The sequence below is a fragment of the Larus michahellis genome, chromosome 2, assembly GCF_964199755.1.
Source record: "Larus michahellis chromosome 2, bLarMic1.1, whole genome shotgun sequence".
Classification (NCBI taxonomy): Eukaryota; Metazoa; Chordata; class Aves; order Charadriiformes; family Laridae; genus Larus; species Larus michahellis.
The window spans coordinates 97,671,316-97,691,116 of NC_133897.1; the positions used below are offsets into that span (position 1 = coordinate 97,671,316).

A 19,801-nucleotide genomic window follows, 5' to 3' on the forward strand; every position below is an offset into this window, starting at 1 on the left:
TTAACACCGCAATGGCCTGCGTACACAGCACTGTCCTCCGTGCTCTTTATGGACTAAGTCCCCCAACTACAGTTTGTAGTCAGTTGAGTCTTACACGGCTTTTTATTTTACACTTCCCAAATGACTGCATGCTGCAGGGTTCAAAAGCCTCTGTGAGGTACGGGCCGCGGCGCCAGCGCCCTTCCCACCCTTGCACGCTCACTACCTACTACGGTTAGCAAACCCAAAGCTTGCCACATTTTGTCACCTCCCACGCACACGGGGACCAGGCCCAGCCCGGGGCCGCCCAACCAGGCGAGGTACGCGCCGTTGAGCTCCGCCGCCACAAGCCAGGCCTCCGAAAAGGGGCCCGGGCTACCGCAGACCGAGGCGGAGGGGCGGGGGGGAAGGAAGCAATGAGGAGGCGGGCTGCTTCCTACCAGCTTCGCCCCAGCTGCTAAAGCACCGGCCTCACAGGCCCGTGGTGGAAACCTTCGTGAGCGGTGACCAAACCGCCGTGACTGACGCCCGACCCACCCCCCATCCCCTCACGGCCTCCCTCACAGAGCCCGGCCAGGTGGGGGGAGGGAAGAGTCGCGCGGCCGCCACTGCGCATGCCCGCCCGCAGCCCGCCACCGCGCCTGCGCGGGGGCTCCCTCGCGCCCGCTGTGGGCTGCCGCGGGGGGGTGCGCGGGGGAGGCGGTGGGGGGGGAACCGCTTTCTCTCCTGACGCGTTCGGGCCGGGGGCGGCGGGGGGAAAGAAATGGCGAGCTTGACCCCCGCGGTCGCCTCTTCCCCCGCCGGCGCCCCATCCCGTAGCAAGAAGCGCCCAGCCAGCCCGGGCACCGGCGGCCCCGCCAAGAAAAAGAAAGCCACCGCGCCGGGCGGCTCGCAGGTAATGGGAGCGGGGCGGGTAGCGCGCATGCGCCGCCGCGGCCTTGCCGTCCCCCTCTGCGCATGCTCGCGAGGCGCGCGCGCGCTGGGGGGAGATGCTTGGGGTGTGGCCGCGAGCGGGGCGGGGCGTCTGTTACCTGACCCCGGGTGTCGGGTCCCCAGTGGCCGCCTCCGTCCTCTCAGTGGCCCCAGGACCGTCGCTGCCTCCCGCCTGGCTTCCCACCGCTTCTACCCACTGTCTCCTCCTCGTCAGTCCCGCCCCCGGCGGGGCTGGAAGGTGCCGAGCCCAGGGAAGGGCTGGGCGCCGGGTGGCGGCTGCTGCTGAGCCGGGGGGCTCCGGTGGCCCTCAGGTGGGCAGTTTCGTTCCAGGCGTTTGAGCGCCGAGTTTCAGGCCTCTTCTTTCATCCCCCTGTAGCGCGGAGCTTGTGTCCCCTCCGTGTACACAGCTACACTGGTCGTATAGTTCTCATGCTGTCTCCAATCGGGTGTGTAACTAAGAAACAACACTTAACCGAGATTCAGTTAAAGCTGTGTTTAAAATCACTAAACTTTCAGCCTTGTACATGCTGACACTTTCTGATCGAACCATCTTGCAGTTCATTTTTTTTCCAAGCTTGCCCTCAGCAGCTTGCTTTGTACCTGACATTATGCCATACCTGAGCTCTGTATGTGCACCTACATGCACAAGCCTGGCTAATGATGATTTTCATTTGGGGTTGATCTGTCACTGAGCAAGGGATTAGCGCTCGAATGAGCACAATTTAACAGCTGTGGGTTCTTTTGTGTTCAGCTCAAATATAATTTTGCATTTTGGACTTCTTTCAGTTGAGCTAAATGGAACTAGGAGTTAAATGTGAAATGATGATGTAACCTCAGAGATTGAGTTGTGGGGAACAGGGTCAGGGGACGGAAAAGGCGTATTGATGTGAGTTTGTACTAACCGCCCACCCCCAGTTGCAGCGGGTAGTGCAGCCTCTATTTCTGCGTCGTGTGACAGCACTGTGCAGCTCCACACACCCATCCCCAGCTGGCGACATCTGCCCCTTGATCACGATGTAGAAACTTATGCTCCAAAACTAAGTCCCAGAAGAGATTCAGAGTCAGTGTGTATATGACATATGTATAGCCTTTAGATGCAATATGTCTTGGATTACTTCTTTTAGAAAGATTTTGGTAGCTGAAGTGGTCAAAAAAGGGTTGGAAAAAATGGTTGTCTTTTTTTTTTTTCCTCAGAAATTATTCTTAGTAATATTTCATGAACTATAACAGTAGCATAGCTACAAAGTATTCATTACTGCCAGTTAGTTTGCTTATTTTCACATGAGCCATCAGGTGAGGGGAACACTTCTGCATTTTTCAGCAGATTTTCTCTCCAGGCAATTAAAAGCCATTGTGCACACGGCAGAGCACAGACCCAAACCCTTCCTCATTCTGAATGATGCTCTTGTAACGCTTGTTTTCAATCTGTGGCAGTTACATAGTTCCTTTTCCTTTTCTGGTGGGCTTATCTCTAGGAGAGGGAGTAAGAACCATAGTGCTTAATGCACTAAACTAAACTGCACCGCAACTGTGAAAAGTTACTGCCTAGCATGATCATGTTTGACAACTCTTTCAAGGTCTCCTAGAGATAGCAGTCTGGATTTTCCAGCATGGAGAGGATGTCTCTGTGCATGTGTGCACGTGTGTGTATATGCGGATGCAGATATAAACCATTATATACTTATATATATTTAAATGCGTATAAAATCTTTTCTATTTAAAAACACCTTCCCCAAACCCTTCAGCCTTTAAAACTTTTCTGAAGCTCACACCAAACTTAAGCCTGCGGACAGTTTCCAGTATTATGAGACAATCCATGATTTCTTAAACTGGGTTTTGATACTGTGTGATAAACAGTTTTTGCAATTCTTCTCACAAGTGATTTCAGTGGAGGAAGGAGTAATTTCTCAACATTATGTCAAAGTCAGTGTACACATTCACTGACTTCAGCAGTGCAGATCAATTCCATAAGGAAAAGTAAAAAATGAGTCTCAGGAAATGTGTAACCTCAGGAATCGGACAAGAAACAGCTCGTTGATCTTCTAGCAATCACATTCATTGTTGCTGACTAGCTCTGGAGCGAGCCAGTTCAAACAGAAATTAAATGGGGGCTTTGCATTTTTTGAGGGAGAAACATTGATTGTTGGGCACTTTCTTCTGCAGTACCTTATTCAATCTCGATCTCCGGAAGTCCTTATAAAGTCCTTAGTTAATTGCTGAGTAATCTGCTTTTTCTGGTTTAGGAAAGCTGTGACACAATGAAATGCTCGATAATTCTAGTCTGCAGACCTATTCAGAGTATAGCCAGTCAACAAGCCCTTAATGCTCTATTTTATAATTTATCCGATCTTGAATTGGCTCAGCCAATCAGGGACTAGATCATCCATGAATTTTAAATATTTTTGCTGAATATATTATATGCCGAGTATCCAGTTATTGTGGGATTTTTGTTTTATTTTAATTTTTAACTCCAAACAAGTAACATGCATCTGGCAGTCTGATAGGTTAATACCTTTAGTACACACCACTTCCAGCACAGGTTTGGAGGTAGCACTTGTTACTGCTCTGACTGTTCACTTTCCTAATTAACCCCTTTTTAGCAGCCTTTTACTGCCTATTTTCAGCCTTTCGGAAGACACATATTTCGTGCGACACATATTTCGTGCCATAGCTCAGCACAAAATGGTTTCTATTTTAAATAAACTGACATTGTGAAACAGAAAGAGAAATAGTGAATTATTCCCTTGGTTAATTAGCAAACTTGAGGTAAGAGGATCTCTGCCAAGAGGTTTGTAACTACTTGCAGGAGTCAGCTTAGGATCTGGGGACTCCCCATTATATTACTGGTAATTTCTGCTGAGAGCCTTGTGCCTGGCCAACATGAAAATACACTTCACATTGTGCCAGCCATGAACTTATCCACATCTGTGATTCCATCACTGTGAAATTAAACAAAAAGGGGATTTTGTAAGTTCCACAAATCACATCGTTTGTTTTTCTTTCGCGTGCTTTATGTCACAAGTAGCTATCACAGTGCTCACGCTGAAAGACACGCTGGTCTGGTAAAACCTTAGATGTCAAAAATGTGTTTATTTTATATATAACAAATTTGTTTAAGTATAGCAATGTGATCAACTAGTTTGAGTAACTGTGTGTATCCTACAAGAAGGCACAATTACCACACAGCATACAGATTTTTATAAACCCAGTTTTGATTATGTTTCTCCAACATACAAATTGCTACTTTCTCTATGATACACTTTAGGAACATTACCAAGAAACATCATCTTCATCATTTGTATGAGTTACGACCCAAAGGTATTGAGTCATGTTTGTTTTGGAAGCACATTGCACATAGGGCTTGTCAGTCATGTCTACAGAAGGAGACGCATGCTTTTGGGATATAATGCCTGTATTTACAAAATGTGAAATTAAAAGTGAGTTTACAGGAAAGCATGATTGCAAATTGATTACATCACTTTTATTAGCCTTACACAATTATTCCTCCCATGCAGTTATGACACTGAGAAACACGTCAGTCTTTGCTGCAGCAGCAGATTTTTCATGTTGAGGATTATTATGTGTATTAAACGGTAACATTCATGTGTCAAAACCAATGCCGTTTAGTGGTTTACACAGCATTATTCAGTTAGATGTCCTTGCCCAATGATTCCCAATAGCTGCGGTGCTGGTTCAGATCCATCGCTGGCTCTTGTGCAGACTTGTCTCCAGGTCTCCTGTCTTTTTAATTACTATCACTTAACCTGGGAGAGAATCTTTCACACTGATCTTAAAATGCCACCAGTTCCTCTCCCTTAATGTACACACCATTATTTTTATAGATTATACAGCACCAGGAAGCTTTTAAAAGAATGTATTCAACATAAAGATATAATTGATGAAACAAAATGCTTGCCCATGACAGCTTGCAAGCTTAAAAGACAATAAGAGAATGGTTTGGACAAAAAAAGTAGAAGTGTCTGATTTTGTCAGAGGACAATTAAAGAATGAAACTATGCTAAATATTATGGTAAAAGCATATTTGCTTACATTATTTGTGAAACAACTTCAGACATGCGTGATGAAGTATAGTAAATGACTTTGAGAATTGCATCATAGTTTGTCTTACATTTTGAATTGATGTAAACTCTCTTGTAAACTACAGAGATACACAGCGAATGCTTTTTGCTTCCTTTCTCTCTATCGTTGTAGCAGCAGCAGGTCTTGGTACCATTTAGAAACTAAAGCCTGAACTTCCTCTTCTGCAATGGTATTTAAGAGTTAAATTATTAAATATATTGATTTTCTCTCTAATTGTGAATATTGCAGCAGTGCTACTGGCAACCTTCATTTTATGTAACTAGCTCTCATATGTATACTTAACACTTTGTGTTTCTTGTTCTGTGCTTAAAAACAGAAGCTATACAACAATATTAGAAAATACAAAAATAAAAATGGTTTAAAGTTATCATCCCCCTAAATAAGCTCCTCTCATGCACAGAGTGAAAATAAGAGGAGCGACTCTGGTATGCTTAGAACTCCATTTTTAATTTAAATGTAACTGAACGATGATGTTTTATATCGTAAACTGAAAATCATTGGATTACTGTTCTGATAGACAGCTGTATGTTCAACAAGAACACATAAATATATACATATTAACATGGCTACTGTTATGTATTCAGAAGCTGTCCACTAAAGACAGAGAGCTTACCCTAGTACATAAAAGGCATGGAATTGGACTCTAAACCATCAGTAAATTTAATCAGTTCTCCTGTTCTGCTGTTTTACCAAGCCTACCACTGTAAGTAGGAAAACATCAAATCAATTTTAAAATAACTTTGTTTTAAAGACTCCATTTGATCTGGCTGTAATTTCCTGAAAAATGAGGTTAGGGAGAATGAGTTTAACTATGGAATCGGTGAGTACCACTACAACCACTGAGCTGAACTGCTGCTCTCACCGTGTTCTGGGACAAGTACCTCCTCTAGTACATCACAGTATAGAAACTTTCTGAGCTGAAAGTAAAAATTACCTACTTATAAATTCAGACCTTGTTTTCAGACTTACTCCAATCACTATAACACAAAACTTACTCTAATTATAACACTATTCTGTATAAGACTTTCTAAACAGAAAAGTATGATTTTCTTTTGTAGTTGGAAATGTAATAAACAAGTTGCATTTCTACCAGTCCTCCTGCCCTGAAAAAGACCTGAAAAAGCAGGACCCTGATACAGCATGACAGTAGGGAGATAAAAGTACATATGTATTTGCCAGTTTATTAAAAAGCTATCACGTCATGCTCTAGAATACACTTTTTTTTTTTTACCATCTCTCAGCCCTTAATCTGAAAATCTGAAAACTGCCAATCTGAAAATACTGCTTGCCTGGAACAATATCTTTAAAAGCTGTAATGTGGTCCCTGGGGATGTTAACTCAAACCTAGTTAAATTTATTTAAATGACACTTGTATTAGATAAAGTATAGATACTAGATTGCTAGTTACTGATAAGAACTGCTGAAGTGAGCTCTTCAAGTTCAGCCACTTGCACACTTGCTCACAACCCCTACCCAAGAGTCTTGGCTCTTAAAAAACTAACAGCCATTTCAAAACAAATTGCCATGTCCTAACAAGAGTTTTAGCAGGTAGTGTTTAAATTGGGATAGCTATCCCACAGGTAGGTAACATACTCTGGCATCGCACTGCACGTCACCAGACCATGGAGCACTGAAAATCCTCCAAACTTGGAGTTCTCTGTAGGAAGCACTCAGAGGGTCACCACTTACATCTCCTAATCCTTTCAAACATGTGACCACAAAGATACTTTCTGCCACAAAGCAGACAGTGAACAGCTGAAGTATTAAGTATCTCTTCTTCTATGGGATTTTTGTACTCTTCCCAAAAAAACAGCTTATTTTCAGGCAGTCCACTAATGAGAGCCAGGATAATCCTGAGGTACCGGTTTTTGTCACTTGCACATTTGAAGTCAAATCTGTTAAAGAACCAGAATCCCTCCAGTCCCTGATGGGGAGAAATTTTAATTAAAAGATAATTAACAGATTTTGTGGGGAAATCTGGCAAAAGTTATGTGTGTTTAAAGTTTAGCTTTTTTTAAAAAAGGAAATTGCTTTTATAGAGCAATCTAGATTAAAAGGGAAACTGTCAAAACTGAGAGCTAAGAATTGACTTCGCTTGACATTTATCACATATTGAAGGCTTTAGATGATCTGCAATCATAAAAGTATGTGAATTTCCATAACAGTCTATGCCAGTCTCAGAGAATTACCAACCCCCCAACCAAATGTGATTAGATTTTAGCTTTAGAGTAAACACAGATGTGTTACGTTGTAGAAAGGCAAAAGCATATGTGTATTGACTTTTACTACGGGTGTCAGTGTGCTGGTGTCATGGTTTTTTATACTTCTGTCCTTATCCTAGTAGAGAATTTTAATTTTTGCGTTGGCTAACAGAAAATGGAGAGTCTTACTATGATCATGCTTAATTTCAGGATTCATAATATACATGCAAGAAACTTAGAAGAGGTAATAAAGATGGTGCACTGCTTCTATCATAAGGAGATAAAATAGGGTTACTTTTGAAAGAGAAAGAGCAATCTAAAACACTGCATCCATGTACTTGAGCGTGACATTTTGTCTGAGAGGTAGTGCTCTGAAAAAGCGATCTCAGAATCCATTTAGCACATTAAAAGGTTCATATTAACAAAAGAAAGCTTAGAATAACTTAACTGTCTAGATATTGCAGATTTGAAGAGGTGTCAGACCGTTTTTCACATTTTCGTAAAGTTTTGTAATGCTTGTGTAATAACTTCAGTTCTTGCTTTAGCAAGCTGTAAGTAGTTATATAAATGTATTTAATTTTGGATTAGAAAGGCTAATAGAAATATTAACTTGGTAGCCTGGGAGGGTTTTGAACACAATTTTTAAGCATTCCAAGAAAACAGAATGGAGTCATTGGCTATTTCTTTAGACCTACAGAAAGCCATAAAAGTTGTGATACTCCATGTTGTGAAATATACCTGTCCCTCATAGCAGAATTCATATCCGTGAACAGCATGTCTTGTCTCACTGCAAAGCACACCTGCAACTTCTAAGAGGCACAATTAGGCAATCTATTAGCTTCTCATGCTCAAAAAGAAAGAGTCCCAGTCTCCTCCTATTTTCTTCATTCTCACCCACCTCCACAAGTCTCAGCTGCATGCTCCTGCTGCCTGCACCATGGCAGCTTTGGTACTCACCAGACCTGCTCAGCCACTGATAGAGGTCATCAGACAGAAGAGTAACTTACCAAACCTTGCCCCTCTCCCAGGAAGTTGTGATGTCTCCTGCTGCACTGGTGGACTGGGCCGATTCACAGGGAAGTCTAACAGGTGTTGGAAGTAGCACAAGGAAGAAACAGGACCACGTACAAGGAAAATGACTTTTCCACTATAAGCGACCTGTTTCATGAGCTTAGATACTCTTAACTGCAGGTTGCATTAGTTTACCGTAACAAATTAAATGAACACTGGAGCAGTTCAAGATCTGATTCATCAGTAGATCCAGTGTCCCTGCCTGTGGCAAGACCTGGAGAGTAACAGCTTCAGCTGTCATACTGGTGAAGTACCTTAGAACTGATTCGACAACCTCCAGAAAGCTCTGTGAGATGCCACCAAAATAAGCTATCAGGAAATACTATGGACTAGTCCTAATTCTACTTCTCCCTGAAGATATGGGGAACTCTTTCCACTTGGGATTCAGAACCATGAGCATCTCCTTTTTGAAAGCAGATATTAAATCCTTTCTTTCAAAAGTAGAACAGAAGTCACACAGCACTGATAACTTGCTTTTTTTATCATGTGTCCTTACAAGCGTGTGCTGTGTCCTCCACTTGAAATTAGTCCTGTTCCTGCTGCTGCCAGTGGGGATTCAAACCCTCTTTTTCCCGAGGCACACCCTAACCACCACGCTGGAATCCAGTCTGGTGTGGTGGGAGGGGAGCATGGAAATGTTTTCTCCTCTGCAGCCGAGGATGGAGGCTCTGTCTGTTCCAAAGAGAATGACTCCATAGTCTGTTACTGAACACAGTTGTCAGAATCGTCTACTTATGTATTTTAGGTATTTTTGTTACATCTTTTTTCTAATGATAATTTTAATGCAAAATACACAGTTGTGCAAAGGGGATCAGAAATCTTTTCCTTCTAAAACTCTAGCCAAAAAGCTATATAGTCATGCCATCTAATAACATGCATTTATGTTGTAATAAAAATGCATCACTGTTAGTTCCAGAAACAAATTTGAAATGGATAGAAGGAAACTATTTTCTGAGTAATATGTGATTAAACTGTAGAGTCCATCAGTCTGGGAGGGGTGAATATCTGTAGTTACATGGTTTGTAATCATCCTGTCCCGGGATGTAAGTGCTGACTGACTCAAGAAAAAATATTCTCCTTGCTGATTACAAGACCCTGCTGTGGGTAAGGAGCATTTTGGGGAAATAAGAGAAAAATCCTTCTGTAAAGCATTGCGGTATATTTCTAGGATTTACCACATGAAGAGAGACTTCTTGTATCATATCTGTCCTTTTATCATTAATTAAACAGAGAAAAAATACTTGTTGTATATCATATGTCCTTAATTTTCATTAAACAGACAAAATATTGCACTTCCATGTGTTTCTGTGCACAACCTGCCTAATATGTGAATTACATAAAATCTGACATAATTTGAAAAGATACCTCATTTGCAAACATCCACAGGCCTAGAGGTGAAACCTTCTACACAGTTTTAAGCAGGTCAGTTTTTTTTTACTTTTCTGCCCTTACAGTGTTGGCATGCTTGAAGCACTACTTACCCCTGTGTTCATAAGGATGCAATGTGCTTATCACGACAGCCTTATTTACTGCTTCCTCAGATTTATGCTTTTCTGAGTTAGTGAAAGAATGAGAAGGGCAGAAAAGGCTGAGATAGTTTCTGCATAAATTAGACAAGGTGTACAGGTATGGATAGTGACACTTGGGTGGTGCATCTGGAAAAATCAAATAAGCCTTCAAGCATACAAGTCTTTTTTCAAATCTGAACATGAGACAGTAATTTGCCAAGCTTAATACAGAACAACTGCTTACAGTTTGGTGAGGTATCTATCAAGTAGACCATTTTTGAAGAAAAGGTTAGTGGCATCCCAGGAGTACAGAGCACGTTAATCAGGGAAGGGAGAGAGTACTATGAAAGTTCTCATCAATTGGGAGAAAGGAGGAAGGGGTTAAAACCCTGTAGGAAACTGTGTGAAAGCTATGTGACATAGAAACAGTCTTTCTGTTGAGTCAGTGATGTATTGGTGTGCAGTCCATCCAGAAACTTGTCTTAATTTTCCAGATAAACAGGCACATTTAATAAAAGATGACCCCTCTGCCTAGAAACTTTTTTACATTTATGCCCTGAAACCATCAGGGCTACAGCAAAATAATGCTGAAATGGAACATGCAGAAATTAGGGCAGCAATTAATGTGAGTTATATGACTGCTCATGACCAAAACAGCTTTTTGTTAATAAAACCAGTATTTTCTATTTTAGAGAATATTGATTTCTAACTAGGGAGATGGAGAGTTGCTCAGAGAGCTGTAGAATCTCTGTCCGTGGAGGTGTTCAAGACCGGCTGGGACAAAGCCCTTAAGCAGCCTGGTCCAAGGTCAGTTTTGACCCCGCTTTGAGCAGGAGGAGGGCTAGTGACCTCACGAGATCCCTTCCAGCCGCAATGATTCAGTGTTAACCGTGTCTCATTTCAGTTGTCTGATTTCTGTGATGAAGATGGGTGTGTCCTCTCCCTAGACAAGCAGTCGTACACTCCTCCCATAGTTGGGTACCTCAGTTGGGTACTTTTCCCCATAGTATATTAATGAAGCCCGAAACTCAATGACTACATTTAGCCAGTATTAATTCTCCCAACGCTGTGTCAATGGTTATGTTTTAGTAGAACTGCTTTTCCCTGGGAGGAACAGCACAATGTTCTTACAGTGAAATTAACTTTTAAAATCAACAAACTGGAATAGGAAAAGGCCATTTTTCCTTGACATGTGCACAGCGTGTTCAGACTCCTCAAACCAAAGTAGTTAGCTGGAAAGTCCTTATTCGTTAAGTTGATTATCTTTGTTTACATCGCCTAGAACTAGCAATGCTAGTTTGAGTCTCACATTAATGACCTTAAATTTTCTCAAGTCAGAAATTCCATTTTTTCCTTAATTTTTGTTAAATCTATTTGTTGCAGCCAGAATTGCCTTTTATTGCAGTGACAGAATTGCCCTTTTTATCCTCCTCCCTTCCATCTGTCCAAAAGGTATTTTGTTATTTGCTAAATAATTCATTGGGGGAAACATCTTAAAATATCCTGTTAAACCCATTGCAAAATATTAAATGCTATGTTTCCCTCTCACCTACGATCGTGGACGTGATACCAAAACTTCACTAATTCTAATGTAGTGGAAAAGTCAAGTTCTGTTCTGTTGTCAACTCCAGCAAAAAAGGCAGTTGGGATACAAGTTTATATGCAAAATGCTGAACTGTCTGGTGCTTTTCAGATGTGCTGCAGTTCCTCAACTTCAATATGTAGTATCAGGGTGAAGTGTATGGCCACAGAACTTTTACAGTTGAGTAAACAGCCACCTACTTGTACAAATGTTTCTGCAGAAACACTTCAGAAATTTGCCTTGAAATTAACATCACTATACAACCATCTCCTCCTTTTTCCTCCTCAGCAGCCTCAAAATAGTCTACAGTAGATACTTGTATCACCTTATTTTCATCTAATTTAGAATTTGCTGTATGTTTATTTTGGTTCAGTCATCAGATTTTTTTCATTATCCAGTTAAATGTGGGTATCCATAAGATAATGCACTTAAAATTCTGCTGAGCACGGGAGACCTGGTGTGCTATTCAAAGCAGGAATGGTTGGTGTCGAGTTTGCTGGATGAAGGAAAGTGGATGTAGTATTCAGGGCATGTACGGCCATATTTTTTTGTCCCATAATATGAGGCAGACAATAAAGATTACATTTGTAGTGTGAAGATTTTTAAAAACTAATAAATAGTTTCTTTTCTTGTTCTCTTTTAAAGACCTTTGAAACATCTGATAGAACTACTGCTCTCTGATACATTATGCCTTTGGTAACTTTGTGAAGATTCATGCAAAGAATATTTTTATTCTCAATTGCTTTAGAAGTGGAATGTTCCATACATCACTGTACTTAACGTCTGTCTTTCTGACATTGTGTTTGGGTATGAGAGTCTTAATACCTGTTCACAAGTGGAAAAACCTTCTGAGGAACTTTAGACTGCAGTGCTAAGCCTTTGCAGTATGACTGCTGGTATTTACTAATGCATCATGGCAGCAGTAGGTGCAGTTAGCAGAAACGTAATAGGAATAGAATTTTTATCTACTTCAACTGACAATTAAGACAGACAGAAGGAAGTGCTAAAATGTGCAAAAAAAATAGGGAAAATGCAAAAATAAAGTTTTGTTTTCTGTATCAGTTTACCAGTTAGTGCATAACATCTGAATGTAAAATTTGACTATTCTAATTCAGGTCTATTTTTCCAAAGAAAAATAGATAGAATAGGAGCTCTGGAAGACAGATACATCCAGTCTTTACTCAGAAATAATTAATTGCCTTTCCTTGAAGAAATGTTATTTTGGTTTTGTTTGTTACTCAAACATTGTTTCCCGTCAAAATGGATAATGTTTTACAGAATAAACTAGAATCAGGAAACTGAGTGTTTTTTTCAGAATGGAATTCCTTTCATGTCAGCCATAGGAGCCGGTATCTTTTTGCTTTCCGTGTCCCTGGTTCAGTCACGCACGGATCAATGTACTTGGATCCTTCTCCTGCCTTAGCTGAAGCCTGTTATTCGACAGAGGTATTTTGATATGCTCCCTGAGCAGCATTACAATGTTAACAGCGCATGAGCATATTGTAATCCTCCAATCTTTTATCCTGAAATATTCTGCCCTTAACTGTTCTATATCAAATGATGTATTTTTCAACTTCAAGAAGCAGTTTAGCCAAAGTCCTTGACTGAACTGAATTTTTCTGATAGAGAAGGGAATGTACTGGCAGTTTTTATACAAATTCAATTGTGATTTACTCTTGCCTTTTTTGCTAGTATGCTTCCATCCATTTTCAGCCTTAAGGCCCATCAATTTAGAAGATTTTTTTTCTCCTGGGGAATCAAAATATTCTGTTAGCTGGGCTCAGTTTTACCCTTGGTGACCGTAGGAACTAACGTGTGCTTTTTCATTCCATATATACTGAATTTTTTAGCTCCAGAGCTGCTTCAGCATGACATTTAGCTCATGAATTTGTCCAAGTTACAATTTTCTTAATAAAGAAAACTGTCAAACATTATAAACAAGGAATAGTCTCAATCCACCAAATGAAATCTGAAAGTGAGAGATCCTTTGCAATTATTTAAGCCGAAGGGAGCTTTGTGGCAAATGCAAATTAAACCAAGCTTTTCTCGGATAGTGTGAAGCTATTCACAGTTGTGTCCCAATTACATTTTATTTGAGGCTTTTCCCCACAGAAAATAGTCTTTTTTTTTTTTCCTTGAAATATCTGTAAGTTATAAAACTTTGTCTATCATAGTGCTTGAAAGTTTTTAAATGGAAAAACATGTTTGGCATCTGAAATCTCTCGAGAAGAAATCAGAGATTTTTATTGAAGCTTGTTAGTCTCTTTCTGTGTTTGAAAGGTCAATAATTTTGAAAAGAACAAAGTAAATTTGAGTTGTTCTGGATTTTTTTTTTTTCTTAAGTGAGCAGTACCAGTAGTAACAGAGGAGTTGTGTCATGAAATTGCTAGCTGTTTTTCCCCTAGGTTTTCAAGAAATGCTCGAGAGGTGGGAATGTAATTAAAATCTTATTCTCCCTTTGGCTGCATTTTTAATTTTGAATTCAAACCCTCACACAGTATAATAGAGCTTTGCTTAAGGGTGTTTTATACCTCTATCAAAGTGACTAAAGTAATTAGTATTTTATACATTTTGGTAAGTATTTTGTCACTGGAAGCGCCAGTGCAGGTGAATGATAATGGTTTGAAGCTCAGGCAGTGACGGCACCCTAAATGAGAATGTCGCCTTTTAATCAAGAGCACTTGGAGTCTATGGTATTGAAATGCCCTACAGAGAACGTAGAAAAGCCATCCATCACTTTGTGACAGTCCAATCTTTTAGTGCATGAGTAAAATTTTATTCAGCCTTTCTAAGGCAGCTTGAATATAAGATGTTTTAACTCACCTCAGAACAGCAGTGTAAAAGTTCGGAAGCATAGTGTACAGATTCCTTTCTAGACAGCCTATGTGTCTTTATGTATTATCCTTATCTATTTAGATTGCAATTGAAATGTTTTCCTTGTCCTGCTTCAAACACCTCCCCCATCCCTCTTATCCAACCAACAGGCGAGATTATTTCTAAATTTTAGTCGTGTGTTTGGAGTTAATTTGCATAGCTGATTAACTCTTGATGCTCAGCAGAAATACTCAGCAAGTTAGAGGGGAAGAACTTCTGCTTTAGGAAGGGCAGATTTTGTAAGTCTTGCACGGAAGAGTGGTTTGACAACGTGACTCAGAAGTCCTCTGGGAAAAGCTTAGAAGCAGCTGAAGTACTTTTAGCAGCATATAATTGGAATTATAAACTATTATTATAACAATTCAGCAATCTAATTTCAAGCTTTGTGTTGTTATAGTTTTTGTTAACAACCCTCCCTCAGCTTTCTTTATAAGTGAAAGCAGCAGCAGCATCTGAGGACAATGTCATAATTTAAACAAAAATATTTTTGTAGTTGGACATTTGGGAGATTTACTTTTGATGTCAATGGAAGCAGAAACCTGTTCCAGGAACATTGTCTTTTAAGATGATTTGGCAATGATGAAACCCATTGACTTAAATGGATTTACTCCCAATTTACGCTGTACGCTTGACTCTCTTGCCCACCCTACTAGCTGCTTGAAATCAAGGACAATAATCTGCGTTGTGCTTAATACCTGGTTTCAGCTGGCTACTACTCAGTTTTTTTTGTTTAGTAGATAGAGTTTTTCAGTACCCTGTGGAACAAAACTTGCTGTGAATATGCAAGATTAGGGTTTTTTCCTTCCTGGCATTTGTACATTTTCAAGCTGATTTTTTTTTGTCCTACCCCAAAATAAGGTAGCACCTTCTGTGAAGGAAGAATGTTCCTAAAATTCTACACCGCAGTAGAGTACTGAAAGAGAAGAGGATGGGGAAATTGTATTGGGCTTCATTTTAGTGAGTGGAAAGGAAGAGGGAAAAAGTTTTTCCTGCTAAATCCAAGAACCAGTAAAATGCAACCAGATGGTTAAAACATGTTTATACTTGTTACTGAATATGTCTTTCCAGCAAACCTTTCTGTCACAGACATGGAAAGAGTTAATTTTGTTCAAGAGAGTGCTGTTTCTTCAGTCTTAACATTTTTATTGAGTCTTCAGTGAGTTTGCTCTCAGAAATACACTATGCTAATAATGTTGGTGATGAGAAATTTTTTAGCTATCATTTAAACTTGAGCTTAAGCACGTTTAATTCTGACACCTTTCTCTGTGAATTATTCCCAGCAATGTGAAGAGCTGTATTTTTGTCTGCCAGAGTGTACGTGTTCAAGTTTTAATGGCTCCTGTCATGTCATCATGCAAAGTTAAATGAATTAAATATTCAGAATGTGCAAGAGCCTGTACCAGGCTTGTTATACAGTGAGAGCTAATATATTAATCAAACAGCTTTATATATGTTCCAGTATGAGCAGTATTAGCTGGAACTCTGTTAAATAGCTGACATTCAAAGTCTACTCCCAATTCTGAAAAGTCTGCTCGTATCATCGCTGCTGTCATCTAGTGACATTTGTGCTCTGTTTCCACATGGCATTCTCACTCATTGTAATTGGCTGCTAGTAAAAATACGGCTATTACCCATCTATTTTATAAATTACCATTTTCTTCCCTGGCTGCATGCCACAGGTTCATCAGGCTGTCACAGAACTTAAACACAGCTAAAAGCTGACTAAGTTGCTGCAAGTTGGATATTGCTGCTTTAGAAGTAACCTCCTATAGGAATAATTAGACATATACCATCATTGAGGCTGAGTTAAAACTCCTATGTCAATGAAATTAAGAATGTCATTGTGGTATTACTGTGATTATGAAAATCAGCTGCCCAAACTAAGTAAAAGTAATTTAAACTATTTATTGAGCTTCACATACAAAGGTTGGAGACAAGCGCGTTCCTCTGCAGCCAAATTGTGTGTTCAGGGCAAAATGTGAGGGCTTGATTTAGAACCAGAGCCCTCTTATTACTTTTTATTTTATATTTATTACTCTTATTACTTTTCAGTAGTGGCCTACAACCTCCTAGTAATCACTTTATGGCAAAGCCAGAGTGCCAGGAATACTGAACGCAGGAGCAAAACCAAACCAAAAAACTACAGATGTAATCACCTTCATCTATGATTGCTTTACTCAATAGAGTGTTAAAATTCACTAACTAATGAATGATTTGCAGAAAAGAAAACAGAGAAAATAAGTGTTTACAGTATTGGGTTTTCCTCCCTTAAACTAGAAATTCCCTTTCCAGTTCTTACAGAATTTATTTATTCACTTAAGGGTTTTTTTACCAAAACACTGTTCAGTTTAGCTTCTATTTTTAAATTATATTTTACCATGTAAAGCTGTAAAATCTGGAAAAAATGGCCACTGAAGATCATACTGTACCTTCAGTGATGTGCAAATACATTTTTTTTCTAAGCCATGACATGCACGGTATGCACTGATAGGATGCCAGAAATGCACAAATTTACATTTTGACTTTTATGTTTCGTATTTTTTTATGTTCCTTATATTTTGTAAAATCCTATTAGTCTAAAATAATGAAGAAAATTATAGAATATAATTTTCTATAAGAATAGAAATAATATAATATATAAGAATATAATTTTCTAAATAATTATAGAATATAATCCAAAAGTAAATAGATAAGAAATGATATTTTTAAGATATTTTAAGATGTTATTCTGTTATGCAGTTTTAATCTTCGCTGAGGGGAAAAAAAAAAAAAAGATGATTCAGGCAAGCACTTTCATAATAAGCTAATTCACCTGGTATTTAGTCCCATCACAGACACCCATCCCAAACCCCACAATGCTGATTCTACCTAGAAATAGCCAAAACAAAGAATTCATCTTCCATGGTCTACAAGTTTTGCTTGTCCTCTCCCTAAATAAAACCAGACAGATGGAGCAATCTTTGGAAATCATGTGAAAACCAATACATCTGCGGTAGGGAATTTGGAACAGAATAAATTGAAAAAATTAATAGAACTACCAAAACCTAAGATTGAAAGTAGTATGTGAACAGGCAGCCTCCCAGTGTGTGTTTTCTCCCAGTACAGACGGCAAATACAGTAGGGTCCAAACTAGGCTCATTCCTGGGGTTTGGCTTTATGCAAAAGAAACCAGTGTTACGGTAGCAAAGCTTAGCTCAGGTCTCCTCCCCAGACTTGGCTGCTCTTACAAGAAACCTCTTAGGACTACCAAGTGTTTGCCACAGGTCTTTGCTCTCTCTCGAATTTGTGCTGTCTCCTGACCAAGTGAAGTCCTCAGCCAGCTTCCCCTCTTAGTGACTGTCGCCCAGTCCCAGTAGGTACCGGCGAGGATGGCGTCCCACCCAGCTGGGATGCACTGAGTACTCCATAGACGGTCTTGTGAAAAGAAACGCGAAAAAGGAGCAGCACCCCTCACTATTGCTCCGCTCTATCCCAGGAGGAAGAGAGGTTGCCAACCTGTCACACTGCGGTTGTAATTAATATTCGGCTAAAGTACATAAACACAACTTTACAGAGGGAGTAAAATTGCACACGTGGTCCTATAAGAAGCCTTTGGCCCACCGTCTACAACTTTTAAAATGTGCCATTCCAGTCAAGGTTGCTCTACGCCTAGTTAAAGAGGGTACTGGGGGGAGGAGGAGGAGGGGAGAGGGTGGTGAAACGTGGTGGCAGCATGGACTTCTGTAGAGGTTAACAGCCAGGGGAGGAGTCGATGGGAAAGGATGAACATAGTTACTGATGGTTTAGCTGCAGTCTGTATGGCAGTGTTTTTATTGTTATTTGGGGTAAAACTAGTGTAAGTATGTTCAGCTCTCCTGAAATCACACCTTCGTTTGCCAGTGCAGATGTACCCAGTACATGTAAAGCCACTCCAAAATCTTTATTGTTATTATCTTCAACAGCCTATGGAGTAATACAGACTGCTTAGTGACTACTGTAGCACAAATTCTCGGTAGCCCTAGTTAACATAAACCACGGTTTAAAAGACACAATTCAGTTATAAAGTGCACATTAAAAGCTGTTTCACTCTCTCTCTCCTTGAAGTGTACATTGAGCTCCCCATAAAGGATGTTTACATTACAAGATCAGTTAAAAAGAAGCTTTGAAGGAGCTGTCAAGAGTTTCAGCCCACGGTTACACTTTGTAGCCCTTCTGCAAAGTGTTTGGGATTGAGCTAGGACGCTGGGGGCGAGGGAGTTAGCCGAGAGACTGGCTGGGTAGAGAAAATGTGCCGGGGACTGGTTGTGACTGTGTCAGGAAGGGGAAGTTGCCCCACACGTGACGGGGGGTTACAGCACACATTGAGCCATACGTGTTCCCTGGTGACAGGCGCTTCCTCCCTCTGCTCACCAGACTGCCGTCGCTTCCTAGGACTACAAAGGGGATTTGAATTCATTCCTGTTTGTTTGCCCCAGCACATGACAGGGAAGAATGAGCTATCTTCCAAACTAAATGACCAAGCAAACAAGAACGTTTGGGAGAGATTTGTTTGACTAATGTTAAAAGTGAAAGACTACCTTACTGCACGCTAATTGTTCACTGAGGAATCTTCTTTCACACTGTAAATAATGTTTTGTATTATCACTGTATTATTCGCTTTCAGGAAACGTGGGTTTTGCAGTACAAAGGTAGATCCATATTGGTTAAAATTCATTTGGCATCTTCCCCCTCCCTTTAAAAAAGCTTTCAAAAAACAAACCCAAAAGATTAAATGATGATTCCTATGCTTTAAATCCTGTCATTTTGAAACATAGGCTGGACCAATTTGTAGATTGTTGAGACACTTTTAGTTTCTGGCTTGAAAAACTGCTGAAGATATCAGCTGAGACTTCTGCAGGCTGCACGGAAAGAGCATTTCAAAGGTCTGTGCTTGCCGGAGTTCACTCCTCTGTGCAGTAGCACATTATTCTGGAAGCAGTGCTTCTACTCAACTCTTTAATGTTTTTCCAGAAAGAAAAGTACATTAGCTCAGTATCTTTCTTCCATAATGCTAATGCTACTGCTAAAAATCAGAGTTCTCACACAAGCAGTGAGGGAGAGAACTGGCATGCCTGTACAGTATGTCTTTATCTCAGTTCCCAGCATTTAACTGGGATCATAGTACTCAGTCCTGTTTGCTTCCCAGTCAGGGAAGTTTCAGGGCTCTGAAGTCCCGGTATCAATTGCATACCACTATGGTATGCAAGCTGCTTTACAGTCCTGCACCTCAGCCTGCACCCAACCACTGCTCTCAAATTGTCCATGACAGATCCAGAAGCTCCTGCTGGTGTTACATCTCAGTGGGACTGGAGGGTGGGCTGGATGTCCACATGGACCAGAAAAGCATCAGCTGCTGCTCCAGATCCTGCTGCCTCAGCCACTGTGCGAGGGATACCAGCACAAACAAAATTAACATCTGGCCTGTAATGTGAGTTATCCCAACCCCTAGCAGCACTAATACCTGAAATCCCCTAGGGCTTGGTCTGGAAACGAAATGACGTGTAGAATTCACATTCGGGAATTGTCCTGCCAGG

General features: G+C 40.4%; 1 protein-coding gene across 1 annotated transcript in view; it reads left to right on the forward strand.

The window, feature by feature from the left end:
• The first annotated feature begins 603 nt into the window (after window positions 1-603).
• INO80C (INO80 complex subunit C) overlaps window positions 604-19,801 on the forward strand; it is a 32,098-nt gene continuing 12,900 nt past the window's right edge. Inside the window, exon 1 of the mRNA XM_074576339.1 lies at window positions 604-874. Coding sequence (XP_074432440.1) covers window positions 743-874 — 132 coding nt within the window. The 5' untranslated portion in view covers window positions 604-742. The remainder of the gene's footprint in view (window positions 875-19,801) is intronic.